This window comes from Botryllus schlosseri, chromosome 2 (assembly GCF_051294905.1).
Source record: "Botryllus schlosseri isolate E-star chromosome 2, Bs_hap1, whole genome shotgun sequence".
NCBI lineage: Eukaryota > Metazoa > Chordata > Ascidiacea > Stolidobranchia > Styelidae > Botryllus > Botryllus schlosseri.
The window spans coordinates 6,749,980-6,769,583 of NC_137237.1; the positions used below are offsets into that span (position 1 = coordinate 6,749,980).

Here is a 19,604-nt window from a genome sequence, read left to right on the forward strand (position 1 = left end):
AAAATTCGGGAATCGTTGATTTGTCAAAATTTTCAAATGGGGTCGAGGTGTAAAAAGGTTGGCAGTCCCTGCGATATAGTATCAGAGTTGGATTTGTTTCTATAACGCTATACTAAGTCGCAAGTTGGATTTTACCTGAGAGTACGCAGCGACAGCCGAGCAGAAGCATTCGCAGTCGCCTCCAAAGTCGCATCCGCAAGTATCGTACAGGCAGTTATCATAAAACGGTTGCGGGTCAACGGTGCCGTGGCAGTCAGCGAACACGTCGCTCAAAATAATACCGCACTTCTTCTTCGACCAGGGCAGTCTCTGGGAATGCTCTTCGCACGGGTGGGGCTTCTGCTGCATGTTCGGGCAGGTTTCGATGAGCTAAAATGCAACGATATGGTGTGACGTAGCGCCGCACATGTAATGTTGAATATTTGTACCTTCCAGTCGTTTCCAAACACGTTCGGGTCCGCGACGATGTCACCATCGCTGGTTTGCATGTCGTTGCTTTCGTCGTAGTCGAAGTTACCGCACAGACCGCACACCTGAAAGTTGGAAGTTAACGGGGAATGATTGTCCTCTGTATAGTACTTCTATATTTGCTGCTTAGTTATAAAATGTCTTGAAAATTGCTGCTTCTATATATAATTGAGTAACAATTTACGACAATACTACTACAGTCTAGTCTACTTGCATAGCCACGCCTAATACATTGACCGCCTCTGCTTACATGGTAGCCTACTCATACCATATAAATAAACCGTTTGCATAACCGCTTCATAAATAATCACCTTTCCGGAATGCCTAGAATCCAGTTGCACTTTGATTCCATTGTCGCCATTCCACAACACCGAAACGCCAATGTTTGTTTCCAAGATATAGTAAATGCTGCCTTTCCTTACGGTGTACTGCACTGGGACTTGAAGAGCCGCGTTAGTCACGTTTCCGTAACTGACAACCTACAACCGCAAAGATTCTATACTTTCCGAGCCGTTGAAAAATTGATATCTCGCCACTTACCGCGTCTCCGTCTCCTTTGATGAAGTGGATGGAATGCTGGTGAAGGTACACGGTTACAGATTTAGTACACGTGACATCCGTATTTCCGCATGGAATATTTTCAACCACGACACGAAACGATCCGCCCTTCTGCCCGTTGCAGACGTCTTGAACTAATGTATAAGAGCAGGCGCCCTGAATCCAATGAATGTTACAATTACTTGACTCAGACATTTTCCTATTAGCTTATATATGAACCTGGAAGTCGTAAGTGAGACCGTCGAAGGTTGTGTAGTGCGGGTCTCCGATAGCTGAGCATTCGGCAGAGCACGCGTCCTGTGAGCACGACCAACGCCCGTTTGAGCATTCGCAAGTATTGCATTTTTCCTTTCTGGTCTCGCCCGGCATGAAAGTCTTGCCATTGAAAGCGCAAGTGCACCTATCCAACGTGACGCAGGTGTGTGTGTGTTCATCTGCGACAGAAGCGCTGGTGTGATTTTCAGATTTCGTCAGTAGTTAGCGATGACGTATGGGCTACTTCTAGTTATTCGCAGTACTCAAGTAGGTCTTGCAAACTCCCACTACTCACTCAAGTCGTTATGTATTTGTACGTTGTACTTCGAGTTGTAGCCTACTTAAGAAACTACTTACTTTATATAATTTGGATTTCGTAAAGTATAAAGTAGTTTGAAATAACCTCTGTATCGCGGAACGTTATTTCTGCATGAGTACCCATATGCTGACTATTTGAAAACTTACGGTGAATTTACATAACATTTACCGAGTTACTTCTGGCTCCACATGAGCTACATCGCTGACTATTTGTACTCCTGTAACGATCTTACAAAGGATACAATACCGAGACGCTAGATCTTACCAAGGACGAATCCAGCAGGACAGGAGCATCCGGAAATGCACTGCGCGACCTGAGCCTCGCAGAGCGCGTTGGTGGGATGGGCGCAAGTGTATTTGCACGCGAGTCCTTTCGATGAGGACGAGGCGGCCGTTCGGCAGTCGAAGTATTCAAAGTTGGATTCGCAAGAGAAGTGCGAGTGCGTGTTGTTGACGCAGTGCATTTTGCCTTTCTCGCAAGTGCTGTTAAGCATAAACATGTCACTTATCGTATAGCTAGAAAGGTATTCTGTGGCATTTCCACGGAGCATTCCCGTTTCGAGTGAGCTTATACGGACACGGGTCGGCGCGATAAATATGGGTGTAACCAAACTATCTCATCCGTGCGTGGACTCTGTCGGCAAATATCGTATTATCCGAATTGATAATAGCGAGACAATAGCGTTTGGGGAACCATTGAGAATTGAACTAGACTTTGTTAGATGACGCTTATGTACAATAGCATATTTCCTTACCAAGAGACTCCTTCCAAGTCCAATTTTTGCCCAGCCTCGTACACTCTACCGTGGTATGTGCACTCGCACTTTGCGATCTCAACGCATTTTCCGTCTTCGGCCAGGTAAGTGCCCTCCGGACAGAAGCATCCGGGGCTGCACGTGCCGCAAGTCATAGAAGCGTCGCCTAGGGCTTGGCAGGTTGAATCGCAGAGCGACCCGCATTCGCGGTATTCTTGCCCGCCGCTGCACGACACGGCTGAAATTTCAAAGTCATATACTCAGTCTCTAACACAGTACTTCTCGACTGGGGTGCCGTTTGGCCTGATCAAGGATGCCGTGAGATAATGGGGTGATGAGGGTTGTCGTCGACATATAACAAAAAAATAAGGACAATCAAATTCTGAGTGCTCAGCATTTGGGAAGCTTATGACTAAAAAGGCCACCAATAAGTACCCGCCATCTGGAAATGAGACCGAGATTAGGGCTATAGTAAAGAACGTAGAAGAGGACGCTTGTATTTCAATCCTTGATATTTTTGCTGCATACATACCGAATCATGTGCCTAGCAGCGCATGTTTGATATACATATACTATACACACCATCACATCAACCATGCGTGCATGATGTGCAAGTGCATATGCTGCAGACAAGGAAGTTTCAGTAATGGTCTTATAACGCTTTCCAAGTCCTGCACCATGGGCCAAAGCCAATAGTGACGACCTTATTTTGTCGGCAAGATCAGCATATGTTCACGAACACTGAACAGTGGTATTCATGACCATTCTTAGTCACCAGCTTCCCAAATCACACATTTCAAGATACTCAATATGCTAGAGTGTAACGAACTATTTATCCCTTTCAGAGGGTGCCGCGAGCTCAAGGACAGAAACCATTGGTCAAATCCAATGATTTTTAAACTGTGTGCTGCCACAGATCCTCCGGTGTGCCAGGAATATTTTTGGCAGAACCGGCGTTTAAACGCTATTTCTAAAAAAAATGGATAACTGCAGGCTGATGTAGGTTCTATGTGTACAAGTAATAAAATATTTTTGAAGTAGCTTTTTCTCTCTAAGTGTGTCGAGAGAGTTCTATAATTTGTCGAGCTCGCAACAAATTGAAAAGGCTCAGGAACCAGTGGTCTAATGAGATCAATACGTCTGCTGGTAATTATTTGAGAGAAACACTCACGGCAATAAGACGCGTTCCTCCATTGTACCACTACGCCGTTTTTGGAGCATTCCCTCGCGTAATCGGCAACGGCATCGCATGCGCAGCCATCGGTGACACCGTAGCATCGACAAGCGTCATTTCTACAACGAAAAGCACGGGTTTACCGTTACCATGATCGCGTAATCTTCAGTCGCTGGATAACTATACCTGCAGTTGTGATAGTACAAATTCCAATCGACAACGGCGTGACATGCGCTGAATCCGGCTCCCTTGATCGCAGAGCACATGAGTTCGGAGTAGGCGTCTTGCTCCTGGCTCAGTTGGCACGAGTCGGGCAGGATAGGTTGTGCGTCGCCGCATTCAGAGTTGATCTAAGACGATAGGGTTGTTGACTATCTTATTGTCGTAAGGTGTATGTGCTATACAATAATTGGCTGATTCGTTTCACAATTTTTATATAGTAGACTGACTGAAATTCTTGAAAATGATAGACCAGTCTACGATGCAAATGTGTATAGATATGGAGACAATTCAACTGCCCTTACATCCAATGAATGAAGCGTAAAATTAAGGATTTATTAGTTACATGTGAACTAGACTACGCATATTGCGCCTTCAGCTACTCGGGCAATATGTTTCCAAGGCGTTACCAGCGGTGTATTGTTGACAAGCATCGGTCGTCCATAATACTGCGTTGGTGAAATCTTTGCGCGAATGTTTGCGAACTGGGCAGTTCCGCCGGAATGATTAAGTTCATGGAAATTGTTAGGGGATAGAGGTATTGCTAAAGTTAGCACTATCTCATCATAAATCATGTGTAGCCATCGTGCGTGCACGTTGACTATATGTGGATAACATTACCATCGGAAAATATCTGATTCTCCCAGAAATGCCGGCGATCCCTATCGCCTATTTTCGTCTAAGAGGGAGGGAACACTGTCACCGCTCAACAAGGCCAAATATTTAATCCACAGGTATGAATCCAAAATAGTTGTAGGTATGGATGATGGAAATGCGATATTTATCAGTCGCCAATCTCCGTGACTGCGTCTAATTTCCTCATATCAAGATATATCAGGATACGGCCGTTTATACCTTCCACGAATTTCCAAAAGCGGTCGATCCTACGACCACAACGCCTTGCGGCGTCAGGAAATCATCGGTGGACCTGGCGTTGAAGTTTCCGCACATTCCGCACAATTTATTCTTCCATGTCGGATCAGCCTGAATGAATATGCCAATCGCATGTAATCCATTAATTTTATCTTGTAAATTTATATACTTACCCTGACGTATACTCTCATTTTCCCGTCCCATTCGACTTCAATTCCGTTCGCACTTCTGAGGCGTATCACGAGGTTGGAAAGCCTTTCGATGGAGATGTCACCTGCAATGAATCGTAGTCAGCAATTGGAGTGAGATCGTTGAGATCTACATACTAAGTAAGTTTCATTATTCCAAGCGGTATTACCAGACAAACAGTAAATATATGCTCAGGTTTTATTTAAACTGTCGAGTCGTATCTCCATAATAAATACTGAAGTATTGGTACCTTATGCCACAGTGCGATTTCTCTTAAAATGTCTTATACATAAGGGCGCTTTGAATGTACTCGTGACAGATTTTGTTAGAGTAAAATCGGATTTGGTACGACGTGATAACACCGATATCTAGGACTGAATAACGATATGCGCTATGTTATGTACTTAAATTGCAAATGCAATTTTACCGTGACTGTATGGTAACGACACGCTGACTTCGTCAACAGAGACGGATTCTCCTTCTCCCAATTGGTACTTATGACGTCCTAGCGGACCGTCGGTGACCAGCACGACGGCTTTGGTGCAATATCCACCGACTCCGCAAGCCACATTTTGAGCAGTAGCCTGAATAAACGAACGAGTGATATATTTGGGACAACTCGGAAGATTCTCAAATCATCTCCATACCGCGAACGTGAAGTTATTTTCGCCGCATCCGTCGGTGGCGAGCACGTACTGGCATTTTCCGTCGAAGTTGTATTTCTTGCCGTCGAAAGTACGGAAATGCGGGTCCCCGGTAATAGCGCACTCGCCAACGCAAGGCAAGTTGTCGCAGTTCCACGCGCCGTCGACGCACGTACTGTTCGAAACATATAGCCTCTTACTTGAACTATACTTACCCAAGTCGTTATGTTATGTTTTTAGAGTATACTTCCATTTCCAACAATTTATAGGGAGAACTTTTTCTACTTAGTAATTTACAATTAAATAGTATATTCATATTGAAATGAACCCGAATATTTTCGGCTGACACTCAGTAATTTGTAAACTATAAAGTAGTTTCGGGATATGTGTGCATAAATTATGAGTGGAATTGTAATGGAAACTTGGGGAAATAATCTCGGTAGCACGGCAAATGAATAGAATTTCGACAATTGTACATATTTATAGTATACCTACTTATTGCGTTATTGCGTTAGTTACGAAGGGCCACCTCGCGATTTCGAAAGTACCCACCTCCGCTTAACTGCTAAAAGTATGCGAGCCATCGACCAAATCTACTTTTTAAAAATACTTCGTTATGTACCTTTCAGATCATCATTTTCTATTACTAATTAAAGTGCTTCTTGAAGGTACAAAACTTCAATATACACGATTGAATATGAATCCGAATGTTTTCGGCTGACAGTCGTCAGGGGTAATCGTCAGCAACTAGTAAAGAAGTGGAAAGAACATGTGAATAAGCTCAATGTACTATTTTAGATGGTACACGAAGTCCCTGTAAAGCACGGACATGATTTGGGTATTTTGATAGAAGTCAACTTCAAGCCACCCACATGAACGGGTGAACGGCCTATTTTAAGTAGTTTTGACATGTTTTCGAAAGCGCTACTTCTACTTGCAATTGAGTAGAAATTTACAGCGTTACTTCTACTTCTCCACGTGCAACACGAGAAACTTATAACTTGCACATGATTACTGCTGCATTACCATTCTTCGCATTCAGTCGATCGGAGTTCTCCGTTCTTGTAGGACACGCCGTTGTGAACGCAAGAGCATTGGTTTTCCGGCACGCACTCCGCGCCATCCAGCACCGTGCCTTCCGGACAGAAGCAGCCGTCTACGCATCTGACTTCGCACGACATCTGCTGCAAGCGATTTCGGCAGGTTCGCGGGCATGGCGATCCGCACTCTTTGTATATTCTTCCACCGCTGCACTGCTTTCCTGTGGGGTAACATATTCGATGAGAGACGAGGTATACGAGCACCACTCGATTCTACACTGGACCTATATAGCCACTCAGCAATAACTCAAGTTGAGTAGGTTGAAAGTTACAATTATGGTGACGTAATTGTAACTGATATTAATCTTGTCCCTTCTCTAATGGGAATTGAGTTGTTAACTGTATGGCGGCTGCTATTCACTGAGTTTGTATTCACTGGTCAGTAACCTTTACGGAATACCGAAGTAGGTTTTGCTTGATTACTTGTGTACTTGTATACTTGTTCAAGTGGTTATGTTTTAGGCCCCTCCCACTACTACTCAAACAGTTCTTTAGGCAAAACTCTTTTCAATATGCATTTTGAAAAGTGAAAAGTAGTCTAAACTTTACCTAACTAAAGTTCACGTGACTTCACGAGTGAAGTTGTCATAAAAACCTTGCGAAATAGCCTTTGTATCACTGTCACTATAAATATGCGTATATTTGAAGTATTATCTTATTACTATTGTCATTATTATCGCTTTGCGTAAGTCACGAATTCGAATATACATATTGCAATATCGAATCAGCCAACTCGGATTACCGACAAAAAGCATGCGACCCCTTGACGAAATCTACTTCTTCGAAGTACTTACTCGAGAAATGTCTGTTACCAGTATATAATTAGAAATTTATGGCATCAGTTCTACTTCTACTTGAGTAGCAACGATGAATACCTTTATTACCTCTGGCTTATTTATCCATCACCTCCTTTGTGTTATAAGTTAACCGGTTACATATTTATATTTCGTGCCATATAGGAGTAATATAGGCGGGTTGTGGTCTACTACAGAGGTATACTACAGAACTGCTTACAAATTCCGTAAAGAATACCTAGATTCTACTCACCGCAATATTCTTCCGTTCTCCAGTTGTCGACCTTGGCTCCCCTGGCGACGCACAGTCTGCTGAACTGCGTCAAAGCGGAGCAAATGCAGCTAGTGTAGTCGCTTTGGCATTGGCACACCGACATGAGGCAAAGCTCGTTAAAAGTCGCGTCGGAAACGTATCCGGAACACGAGCTGAAGGCGTCTTCTTCTTTCAGTTGCATGCAGATGGAGGCTGCGTCCTAAGAGAGATGGTTCCTTGTGAATTATGCCTTTTGATGGCTGAAGGTGACACTGGGGCACTCAAAAATGAGCCTTGTCACGGTTGTCCTTCCATAATGTGGTAACAAGCTGCGATGTGATCGATTTTGTTCTCAATCGTATTAGTGACCTATATATTATATGTATTGTACAGCCGGTGCGACAATATGAGTTTCGTTTGTCATCACTACGACCACTGAAACTTCAGTTGCATTTGTTGGAATACGCCACATGAACCTTGGCGACCACTGTAAATGCCAGGCCTTAGTTGAAGAAACATGGCAAACGATATTTACTTCCAGTTCTTTAGCAGATAAAGCTGAACAGTAGTGAGTCACATCAGGCGTGGAGCAGGTATTGGATTGCTCTCTGATCTGCCAACTGTCCATCACATCTGCAACGTCTTCAGTAGGCGTGTCTGTAGGACATACAACACGGGCCGTTACTCACGGGCTTTCATAAAATCATCTATCATAACCTACCTAATCCGTTCGGTACCATATCATCCAACATGTCGCCGTTGAAGTTACCGCAGAGACCGCAAAGGCTTCCTTGCCATTTCTCGGCGTTGGACACGTGGATATAAAAAGAAGACTCTCCGTCCCAAGTGATGTCAAGGCCGAACAACTGCCCGTATAAGACAATGTAGTCGGTGTATGGGATCGTCTCAATATGCACGCCGTTATAGAAACTTGGGATATTGATTCTTAAAGTGAAATTCGCGAGATAACACGGCTTCGACTGCTTGAGGTGAAAACGCAATATTTACTCTTCCTGGTTGAATGTCGCTTTTCCTTGACTGAGTTCGATCATCATGTCTATGTTCGATATTCTCAAAGTGGCCTTCCCTTCCTCATTGTAGATGAGGCTTATGGAAAACGAGTCTGACTTGCAGTCTCGCACCACGTAGTAATGACAACGTCCGGTCGATGAGTAAAACACGCCATCGAAGGTGTGGTAATGTTCCCCTTTCCAGATAGCGCAAGTGCTGCCTTTGAGTGGCTCGTATCCAATAACTAAAACAAAATACAGCGTGACGGGAAGGTGCCTAACGGTTGGTGTGATTAGTGGACGCGGGTGCATCCAACTGCCATTTATAGCAAGCCCTCCTGCAAGACGTGTACACTGTACAGGTCAGTTCTAAAGTTAATTTTATAGAATGACGTTTTTATTTACTAGAGAGAACTTCCCATCTCTTCAGGATCAGACGCAATGAACGCAATACATGAATACCACAAGAATGAAATGCGTCTCCAGACGCAAGTAGTTAAGGTATTTTATGGTGTACGTTGCGCGACTTCGCGTCATCCGACGCACACTAGAACTATAGTTACACAATAATAGGCAAACAGCGCTGGCACTAAAGGTATGATGGATTGCATTGGGCGGAAAAGTTATATTACTTAATTCAATAGATTATTGGCTTATACGTCGCCGCCCAGAATGCCAACAAATCACTTTTTACTGCCGCAGAAAACCAGGTCCGGATGTGGCGCAAGGTCCTTAATAGTTATGATGTTACGGTGAAAACTTTTATGTTTTGTGATGACCATTGAATCAGGTGTTGTTATGTCTGTTCATTGTATGATTACAAGTCAGATCTTTCAACAGTTTTGAAAATACATCTTCGGTGGGCGTCTGGGCAGTATAATTTGTGACCCGATTCGTATTTTATGAGGTTTATGGAGACTGATATTTTTCACCCGCTTCTCCCCACCCATTATGTATATATTCGTCGGTCATAGAGTTCATTCATATTTCGTGTGTTTGTTATTCGACTAGTTTTCGCACTATTTACTATTTATTCCATTCTGCAATGATTAAGTAACTTACCTTCCGATTCGCCATCTCCTTCGCCCGTCGTTGGTACTTCTAAAATATAAATTTTAGAAATGATGAGGTTGCCAAGTTTAAGCTACTGGTATAACTGCAGATACCAAGTCTAGAATATTATCGTCATCTTCCATCACACCCGCAATAATATAAACCGGGATTCGAACGATACTATATTATTATATCTTACTACTCGCTGCCGTCATAGTAAACTGAATGCCTTTTTATAGAAATGATCGTCGAGGCTTGCCTTCCGCTCAAATCATTACTGTATACAACTGTACGTTCAAGTGTACATGCACGGTTAGCATAATATTGATGATAAATTAGAACATTACCTGCACCGCTCGATTCACCTATACATGAAAAAATTAGGAACACAAATTAGACACGCGATAGGAAAGTATTGCAGCGATAAACTGCACCTTCATCGCCTTTGACGATCTGATCTTCTGCAATTTCGATCGCGCATGAAATGGAAAAACGCACCAATTACAGATGATCGCATGTGATAAAATTGGATAGCAAATCACAGCACACGAAAACGCAATTCGGGCGCACGCGGACGAAGAAAATGTTTCGAAACAACCAAGATCAAGTCAGATTATAATTATAGATCAAATCGATACAGCATACAAATGTATCAGGTTATCTAATATATTTCAATAATACAACTTGTCCTTTTCAAGGTAATAATATTTCGGTGTCACCCCATTTCAACGCGAAAGTCATATTACCTTGACCACTACCTTCGCTTCCGAACTGGCCTAAAATGGGAATATTGGATGATTTGATGAATGCATAATTATTAACAGTGCATGCTCATGAAATAATTACCTGCGGCGCTACCTTCAATGCCAGGTAACAGCGCATCTGAATCCGACAAATAGATTAGAACACGGAATAAATAGGCAGGCAATGAAAATTATATTTGCACAATCAATGAACGCATAGAAATGAACCAGCGTAAAACAATCAAGTGATTGTAATTGTGGGTCCCGTGAAAGCGAGTTGAATTGAATAATGTCCCGTAACAAAATAATGACATGACCTGACCACTCAGATTTATTTGATTATAGTCATCGAGTTATTACTCAAGCCATGGCCTACTTAGTAGGCCATGCTCAAGCATACATAAAATGCTTTAGAACTTATGCGACCATCTCGATGAACTGTAGCTTTGGGATTCAAGTCAATGATCCGTGTCGCAGCGTAATATTATGGGTTTGATGTCGCTCGATTACATTACATTGCACAATGCACACGAGCAAGAGCATAACACGGTATATTTTAAGTGAGACTTCCCAAGTTCAACCGAGATATTATAGCTAGGAATTTGCGATTACGCAGAGTTTGTATCGATTCGAAAACGCGAAGATACTGTTTGCATAGATCGAACACGGGAGAAACACTGTACAATTGAAAAATACGATTAATCAAGAATTAAAGAGATTACCCTGTGCACTGCCTTCCACTTCGATTTGTGGCAGGCCTGTAAATTAATAAATATGATATGATTCTGAACACCAGGCCTCAAAATGGACAAATGTATGTACCCTGCGCTGCACTGCCTTCCAATACAATATCTGGCAAGCCTGGAAATGTTCAATTAGTAACACGAGAAATCGTGATAAGAATGAATGAGAAATTGCAATGAATACCGTGCGCAGCGCTGCCTTCTATCAGGGATGCGTCTGCGATGAAAATTGATAAAATTCATGCATCAATAAATACAGAGTCTGTTAACGAGATTATTTTACCCTGTGCGCTGCCTTCCACTTCGATTTGTGGCAGGCCTGTAAATTAATAAACATGATATGATTTAGAACACCAGGTCTCAAAGTGGACAAATATATGTATGTACCCTGCGCTGCACTGCCTTCCATTTCAATATCTGGCAAGCCTGGAAATGTTCAATTAGTAACACATAAAATTGTGATAAGAATGAATGAGAAATTGCAATGAATACCGTGCACAGCGCTGCCTTCTATCAGGGATACGTCTGTGATTGAAATTGATAAATTCATGCATCAATATATGCCGACTTAGTTAAGGAGATTGTTTTACCCTGAGCACTGCCCTCCAATTCTATTTCCGGCAAGCCTGTAATTGATAGTCTGGTCAGAATGTACGTCGTAAGACGTAGATAGATGATTTGACAAACTACTCGATACTACTGTAGGCCCTACTCATAAGGATTAAGTGTGAATGTGGACTGTAGATTTGCATCTGAATCAATGAGTAAGCCGGCGACTGTGCATAATCTAAGTTTCGTAATGGGCAAGGATCAATTCATATGGGATTCGGATTCAAAGCTTTCGGATTTGGATCTCAGAAGACTTGAACTGAGAGAAGGATGATATCGACTGTTTTTCGCTACTGTTCTCTCCACGTTAATAACACGATATTTACTGCATTGTTGCGTAACAATTGAGAAAATCGTCGTTCCCTTTACAGAGAGGAATTTGAATTGAGTGACCTAAGTGTGTATTCAGCACTATATACGCGCACCGATATGTATACTTTGAGATACGAAAATCAAATAAACAATAGTTCTGACTTTCAGTAGATGTACAAATCAACCTCATAGCTTATATCAATTGAAGGAATTGATTATGATCATGAATATTCATGAATTACACAATGTCATGTTTGGCATGCAAAAGGTTAACAGACGTAATACTGTACAGTGTACAAATACCGTACCGTGGGCGCTTCCTTCGAAAACTGGCAATCCTGGATGAATGAAAAATTACAAAAACTTATTGCAGTGATATGGCACGAGCATGCGCAACAGAAGATGTATCGGTAAACAAGTCCATGTTACGGTAAATGTTATTTTACTATTTAAGAGATTCTATAACAGATATACTAAGAAAGTATGTAACCATCTTTGTAGTTGATCGAACAAAATTGATTATGAGAATCGGCAAGGATTTTAGATGTATTTTGGAGCATATCAGCGTTTAATTCTCGTCGCTTAGATTCTGAAGTTTTGAATCGAAGAGTGCGAAAACGAAGTTTAATATTGTCGATCATTAATAAATATGCATATATATCGAAAATACATTATATCCAAATTAGAGCAAGCCAGAATATTTTTTCGATCGCAAAAAGCCAACTCACAGACTACCCGTATAAATATTTAAATTATTCACCTTGGGAGCCGATTCCAGCTTCCACGTGGCCTGGAATATTACATAGATGACTAATTAGCAAAGTGGATTACTAAATCCGGAAAGAAAGCGTGTAAAATTAGGAATTGGCAATCAAATCGATGACAAAAACAGATGTTGAACACGAATTTTAAGAATTACAAATCGCATGCAGGACATATAGGAAAACGCGCACTGATTTTCATGAAACTTAGTGACAAACTGGCTTATCACGATTCAAAAATGTACGAGTACACTCAGTGAACTGTTACTTCCACCTGCTCCGCGAACATTAAACCGTATCGTATGTCACTACAAGACGTCTAAAATAACTATAGTATTCACCAGTGGAACTGCCCTCAATATCGGCGAACTCAGCTCCACCGCTACCATCCAAACGCGATAAACCTACAATTTTGAGGCGATATTGTGTGTTTCCTACCATATCAAGGTCTATTTACACTGATGAGGAATCAAAACGCACGGGCGAATCACCATTAATAATACAGAATATAATACAACAATTTAGTGTGAGGTATGAAGCTGTAATGTGGTGCATATCAATAGGTAATCTCGATCCACACGCACGTTTGATACAATATCAATGTAAACACTCCCTTGTGGAAAGATTGATATTTACCAGTCCCGCTACCCTCTGAAATCGCTGCCTCTGCGCTTCCCTCTACAGCCAAAACTCCTATTTGTACAATTAAACACTAACATCAAATTCATAATCTTCAACCTAGAATTCACAATATTATTACCAGCACCGCTGCTTTCTAGTACAATCCCTGAAAATTAATGTGATAGATTGAATGAGGAGCTCGTGGTCGAATTTAAAACGATGAAATTACCTTCGCCGAGGCCCTCTTTTGTATGGCCTGACTTATGAACTGAAAGAAAGCCAACGTGAAATATTACGAAAATCATGCAAAATGTGATGAAAAATTATACCTGCAACAATCATGCCAGGCAACGGATACGCTGAAAGCAACCAGGATGACGAATTAATAACGCGAAGCAGTGAAATCGGGACAATGGCAAGCACGATAGGTCTATAAATCTTGATGATAGGAAAATATATCTTGGTAAAAACCCGCATGTTTGTCCGTGTAAGCTAAACTTTGCAGACCTTGACTGATCTTATTACAGTAATCTATAGTTGCGCAAAATATACCTACTCAACCTAACTTAACACACTCCACGGCTGCCGCGGAGCCAATCAAGATCAACGCGATCCTGTCGGGGTATAGTCAAGAGCCATGCAATCACTCACCGGTACAGGTTTTCCTAACTCCTTGGTAAATGGTCGTGGTGGAACACCAATACTCCCCATCGATAGATCCATCTTTGGTGCAGTCTTCGTACATTTTCCCGTTGAATTCGAACGGGAAAACGCATTCTTCAGGCAAAGCTGAACACCGCCGTAAATCTTAGCAATCATTGATTCCTACATGCCTACTACAAAGTCTCACGTATTTCGCACAATTCCCCCCTGTATCCGTCAGGGCAGGAGCATACGTCCGGAGCGGTGCAAGTGCCGTTGTGTTGACATCCATCGCCGCAAGTAGCTTCATATATGACAGGCATCGTTAAGTAAGATTGTGACAGGCTAATTAGCGATCATTCACTTACGAGTTTCGCAAATTTCTCCGCCGTATCCAGCAGGACACTTGCATTTGTTCGGACTGGCGCAAGTACCGCCGTTGAGACATGGCTTGCGGCAAACAGCTGTAAATAGCGATAGCTACCATTACATCTATCTTTGAGGAATGAATTTTACTTTGCTTGTTACGGACTTTACGCGGAATCACTACCTATCATATAGAGTTAACAGCTTATAGCTCTCAGGGAATGATGAGAACATGCAATAATGCACAAGTCATGACACGTTCTATTGACATACGTCCATAAAATTATCCGGTATCGTCCTGTGTAGAATTGTCCAGCTTGGAAAGGTAGCTGCTATTTGAATTCACCGACACCACCGATGAATGGCGTCAGTTTTCACGGCTTAACTTTCTATTCTGAATATTTTGTTGCCATGCTGAAATAGTTTCGTATGCATATCTTGTCATCAAATCTTTGTTTTACCTTTAAACTTCGAATCGAGGACGTTTGTATTATAATATAGAATACATAGCTAGTTCTACATCACAACATTGATAATTTCGTATTTTTCACCGTGCCCACTGCCCAGTTTAGTGCTCGCGGTTTCAAGAATTACACATTGTTAAATAGAGTCGAAATTATAATTCTTGTTGATAAATGGACGTTTAAAAACGGCAATGAGCGTATAATCTCATTACTCGACTAGACTCATAATAATTAATACTCCATTCAGATTCGAGTACACGAATCGTTGTGCTCAGCCCTAGTTACGACACAGGAGTAGGTTGGTTGAAATCAAATTTGTGCCTTATGCACCTGACACGCCAGTATTTGACAATGTACCTTACTCAACACCTAGACCACAGTTTCGACATACCTTCTTCGCACGCATCACCTTTCCAGCCTTCAGAACAACTGCAGGTGTCGGGACCCGTGCATACGCCGTTCACGCACTCGTTGGTACAATGAACTAAGCAAAATATTTCATATCAAATAATGATTGGTATTATCTACATTAGGTATCTCACATGCATCGCAGGCAGCACCAGTCCATCCTTCTTCGCAGTTGCACTTGTTCACGTCGACACACACGCCGTGCTCGGAACAGGCCGGGTTGCACGTTATCGTCTGGGTTTGCGTCTGACTTTGCGTCTGGTGCTGGACTTGATCAGGGACATGCTGCATAGAGTCTGGTAGATCCGGGATTTTTCTGAAATAATGAGAGGCGACTTAGTGGATTTCATCTTGTGGGCAGAGAACATATCGCTTACATTACGTTCCGCTTCGTTCTTTTCGTCTTTTTTAAAGCAGCTTTACACGAAAAGGAATATATAGGTTATAGTCAAGCGTGTCTGTATATCATTAGTCGGATCGGATCTCAGGATACTTACAAGTGGAATGGAGTATGGAGATTGCCAAAATGGCAGTAAAAATTAAAGAAAACTTCATCACGTTCCTAACGCCCTCTTTGCTTTCCGAGTACTTGTTGGTGAACCATACACAGAAAAACAATATATGGAGCGACTATCCAGCTGCTCATGAAAATATGAAGATGTTGATAATCCACAATGAAAAGTAATACGAACGCGCCGTGATGTGGGTCACTACATAAAAGAATACCAAATGCCTTTCGTGGTCGTTAGTTTCACGAGTATATACCTTCCAGAATAATATTACGTTAATCTAAATTCGTACATGTATCTCCTCGTTACGATTTAATTTTAAAATTAGCCAATAAAAGGAGCAATCCCCGATATCCTGTTGGGAAACCTACTCAACGAATTTGAACACAGCCACCAACCAAACGATTCCGACCCAGCCAACGAGCGGATTTTGGCGTTTGTGACAGTCACTAGTAAAGTAATACGCTATTATTCTCATCGCAAGACATTATATATTTACTTATAAAGCAAAACTTCGCTACGGAATTTACAGAGCATCTTGTTCAAGCACAATGCCTATATTTGTTTTTCACCGGGAAGCCGGGATACGCCTAGGTAACGCAAGTTGTATTAATTCGCATAACCTTTCGAGGTCCCAGACTCTTGAAGCATGGCAAGAGTCAATATTGGCTCAATGTGGCCAACAGAAAAATTGAGAATGATAAAATTCGTCGATTGCTATATCATAAAGCCGACGAGTCAAACTTGGTTGACGCCTTTGTACAACATAATCTCATATTGCCGGCGATTTCTTTCAAATACATTTTCCTAAAGAAGTAAAACTACGCAAGGGTGTCTCTACGCAAACATGATAATCAACGAACTCACATCTTGACGCTGTCAGTCCGCATATTTCTTTGCGTCACAAAAATTTGAGAAAGGAGTAGTAGCTTACCTTGATCAAAGAGTATAGACGAATGTTTCCAAACATCGGTGCGATTTTTTCAGGAAATTACTGGCACAATGAGTGTGTGGCTGACGACAGGTGAACACATTATTGACCAACCATGTACGTACACTAACATCAGTACCTACAAAACGACGCAATTGTAGTTTACGAAATGAAAACGATTATTGACAATAAGAATAAGTCTTATCGTAACCTTACAAGACAACAACTCAATAAATGGATTGTTTATCCGGAATTGTTCATTGGGCATATGGGTACACTCTATGCGTAATACAAATAGTGTTATCGTATGATAGTCGGAAGCCAAGCAACACGAATAGTGCAACTTGCTCGACTTCGTATTTATTTGTAAGCTTTCCTCGGGAAAAGTGACACCGCACAATACCCACTCCGCAGATCGGAATTGCTCTGTAATGTGCACGCATTATCATCAAGTTTCGTAAAACAATTTCTACCTATACTAGGATCAACCTATGTCGCAATTTTTCAAAGTAATGAACCAGATTCTGCATGTGAAGAATTTTGTTCTTTTCTGCTATCCGCATACTCCTCCAATAACTAAAGTATGTTTTGCTTGATTCGCCGATGTCCAAGACTGCTAAGAGGAGGTGATTACTGAACAGTGACGAAGCAACTCTACTTCCATTCCAGTCAATTTATTGCTAACAATTTCATACACCACAAGACCGCGATACAAGGATAGATAGGAAGGTGTCGAAACGACTTGGAGTAGTCTTCGAAATCATTCACTCACCTGGCCTAGGCGATGTAAAAAAAAGAGGCATCCAGACTGAATGAAAAGTAAAGAAGATAGTATAAAAGGACAGATCGAATTTCTTGTGTAAGATTTTCCTACTCGCACAACTTACTCAAGCAGTTGAGTTTTTGATTACTGTCAGTTTTATGAGAGAAATTGTCATGGAAACCACAGGAAATAGATTTTTACGCCGCTACCAATTAGGGTTGCATTTAAAACAAACGGTGTTTTAAAACACTTTGTTTGAAGCATGTTTTATACGGTGTTTTGAACAAATGCGTTTTAAAAAAAAACTGTTTTTTTTTTCTTCAAAGCTTGTCTAATTATGTGGGGTGGCTGTAAGCCTCAAAATCGTCGTCGGTTCAACAGATTTTGCACGTAGATATTATGTCATTGGTACGAAATGGGTGTTCTGATGATGATCACCGCCTACCGTAAAAGTGCTGTATAACGATCTAGTCCTGCGGTTACAGATATTTTTGGTCAGTTTACGACAGTGATCGGAAGCCCTTTTCGTCGAAGGAGCCATATTTACCCAACATTTTTAATTGTCAATGCCAATCCACTTTGACGTCACGACTAAATATTCGTGACGTCATGGCTAAAAATAAAAACATGTTTTAAACAAGGGCCTTTGTTTTAAACATGTTTGTTTTAAATTGATTTTTGTTTTAAATGCAAGCCTACTCTCAATCAACGTTGGTTCGTCAGAAGTTATATGACTGGCTGAAACACAGTTATATGACTGACTAAATCCTGCAGTTGCATTATTGGATAGCATCTTCACATACCCGTGTCGATTAATATGACGACATAATCGTCCAATATATTTTTCACGCGACTTTACCAGGATAAAACAAGGAGACGCGATATACAAGAAGTACTCAAAAAACGGGTCTAATTTGTCTCTTTTCGAACTGACACGCTTGAACGCATCGATTAGTTTATCTCAAGAAGATTGACACCAATTAAGCACACCGTAATGTTTGAGGTCGAAATAGGGACAATGCCCCAATAAAAATGAACAAAAGTAATTCCTCAGGCCGGTGACATATAGTTACTTTGATGACACAAGAACGTCTCCACTCGTAAGGCTATAGTCGTGACGGCGATTCTTACAAGTCTTTGTGTTACGTTCGAGAATCGTCGGTTACACCAATAGCAACTTACGCAGAACGTAAGGGTCAACTGTTCAAAAGTTTGTGAACTCGCTTTGACACACACTTTTCAAGATCAATCTACCTCGCAAATTTATGAAGCATCAATCTTCCCCTAAACGCCCTGATATATTTGACCCACGCCAACAGCAAACATATACCTTCTCACGTAAATTCCAATGAGAGCGTCGCAATACAACATTTGAAGGAAAATAACATATTGTGTAGCTATTAGACTACAGGTGGTTGAGCTGGCTAGCTCCATTTCATCACAACCAGCGAGGCAAATCCATCTGCAAGTGCTATATGTAACTGTCAAAAATATCGAATGTCACCTAAACAGGGGTTTATGTGAAACATAGCCAACCGGAAGACTTATTTTATCGGTGTGTAGTGAAATGGTGGAAAATAATTATATTATCAGTTTGATTATTTCATTTCAACAATGGTTCTTACCATAGAAAACTTGTTCAATGTTCATACACATATATCCTCGTCAAGTATTTCCACTCAATTGCACCCTTTTAAGTATATATCACTATCGAATTTCAGTGCCTTCGTGAATGACATCGATTTATGTACCAACGGAGCGTAACAAGCGTATCACGTTATTGCGACATTTACTGTAGACCGTAAAACGATCTTCTGAAATACCCCATCCATATCCACCTTGCATAATTGGTATTATTTTACTGTACCCACACTATTTTGGTGCTTATCGTCTAGTTGGATAATTTGTGCCACGAAAACGATCGCACAGTAATGTTCGTAGGACTCTTGCTTTGAGTAAGCTCTTCGGAGGACTTCCATCCACGCCATCTTTCAGCGCCGTTTTCTCTCGCTTCATGCATTCTTCTCTGTGTCGTTTTGCTGCCGACGTCGTGGCGCGCCATACTTTGG

The 19,604-nt window shown here is 41.6% G+C and overlaps 1 protein-coding gene across 36 annotated transcripts in view; it reads right to left on the reverse strand.

The window, feature by feature from the left end:
* Nucleotides 1–15,970, reverse strand: part of LOC145433210 (von Willebrand factor-like) — a 32,131-nt gene extending 16,161 nt beyond the window's left edge. The window contains exons 1-44 of one of the 36 annotated variants that reach the window (XM_080310185.1): nucleotides 15,830–15,970; nucleotides 15,710–15,749; nucleotides 15,467–15,648; nucleotides 15,316–15,408; nucleotides 14,463–14,558; nucleotides 14,303–14,398; nucleotides 14,104–14,241; nucleotides 13,782–13,811; nucleotides 13,682–13,720; nucleotides 13,592–13,618; nucleotides 13,468–13,524; nucleotides 13,173–13,235; nucleotides 12,831–12,860; nucleotides 12,379–12,408; nucleotides 11,740–11,775; nucleotides 11,642–11,674; nucleotides 11,537–11,575; nucleotides 11,433–11,468; nucleotides 11,334–11,366; nucleotides 11,229–11,267; nucleotides 11,129–11,164; nucleotides 10,510–10,545; nucleotides 10,410–10,439; nucleotides 10,098–10,124; nucleotides 10,011–10,028; nucleotides 9,673–9,711; nucleotides 8,609–8,855; nucleotides 8,322–8,545; nucleotides 8,136–8,257; nucleotides 7,601–7,820; nucleotides 6,480–6,714; nucleotides 5,457–5,628; nucleotides 5,237–5,393; nucleotides 4,794–4,894; nucleotides 4,603–4,731; nucleotides 3,715–3,878; nucleotides 3,526–3,647; nucleotides 2,355–2,592; nucleotides 1,865–2,082; nucleotides 1,246–1,460; nucleotides 1,009–1,182; nucleotides 780–947; nucleotides 429–533; nucleotides 136–369 (exon numbers count right to left, since the gene is read on the reverse strand). In XM_080310185.1, coding sequence (XP_080166311.1) covers nucleotides 136–369; nucleotides 429–533; nucleotides 780–947; nucleotides 1,009–1,182; nucleotides 1,246–1,460; nucleotides 1,865–2,082; nucleotides 2,355–2,592; nucleotides 3,526–3,647; nucleotides 3,715–3,878; nucleotides 4,603–4,731; nucleotides 4,794–4,894; nucleotides 5,237–5,393; nucleotides 5,457–5,628; nucleotides 6,480–6,714; nucleotides 7,601–7,820; nucleotides 8,136–8,257; nucleotides 8,322–8,545; nucleotides 8,609–8,855; nucleotides 9,673–9,711; nucleotides 10,011–10,028; nucleotides 10,098–10,124; nucleotides 10,410–10,439; nucleotides 10,510–10,545; nucleotides 11,129–11,164; nucleotides 11,229–11,267; nucleotides 11,334–11,366; nucleotides 11,433–11,468; nucleotides 11,537–11,575; nucleotides 11,642–11,674; nucleotides 11,740–11,775; nucleotides 12,379–12,408; nucleotides 12,831–12,860; nucleotides 13,173–13,235; nucleotides 13,468–13,524; nucleotides 13,592–13,618; nucleotides 13,682–13,720; nucleotides 13,782–13,811; nucleotides 14,104–14,241; nucleotides 14,303–14,398; nucleotides 14,463–14,558; nucleotides 15,316–15,408; nucleotides 15,467–15,648; nucleotides 15,710–15,749; nucleotides 15,830–15,887 — 4,626 coding nt within the window. In that variant the 5' untranslated portion in view covers nucleotides 15,888–15,970. The remainder of the gene's footprint in view (nucleotides 1–135; nucleotides 370–428; nucleotides 534–779; nucleotides 948–1,008; nucleotides 1,183–1,245; nucleotides 1,461–1,864; nucleotides 2,083–2,354; nucleotides 2,593–3,525; nucleotides 3,648–3,714; nucleotides 3,879–4,602; nucleotides 4,732–4,793; nucleotides 4,895–5,236; nucleotides 5,394–5,456; nucleotides 5,629–6,479; nucleotides 6,715–7,600; nucleotides 7,821–8,135; nucleotides 8,258–8,321; nucleotides 8,546–8,608; nucleotides 8,856–9,672; nucleotides 9,712–10,010; nucleotides 10,029–10,097; nucleotides 10,125–10,409; nucleotides 10,440–10,509; nucleotides 10,546–11,128; nucleotides 11,165–11,228; nucleotides 11,268–11,333; nucleotides 11,367–11,432; nucleotides 11,469–11,536; nucleotides 11,576–11,641; nucleotides 11,675–11,739; nucleotides 11,776–12,378; nucleotides 12,409–12,830; nucleotides 12,861–13,172; nucleotides 13,236–13,467; nucleotides 13,525–13,591; nucleotides 13,619–13,681; nucleotides 13,721–13,781; nucleotides 13,812–14,103; nucleotides 14,242–14,302; nucleotides 14,399–14,462; nucleotides 14,559–15,315; nucleotides 15,409–15,466; nucleotides 15,649–15,709; nucleotides 15,750–15,829) is intronic. The other 35 variants (XM_080310187.1, XM_080310188.1, XM_080310186.1 and 32 more) reach the window with 35 other exon arrangements.
* Between the last annotated feature and the right edge of the window lie 3,634 nt (nucleotides 15,971–19,604).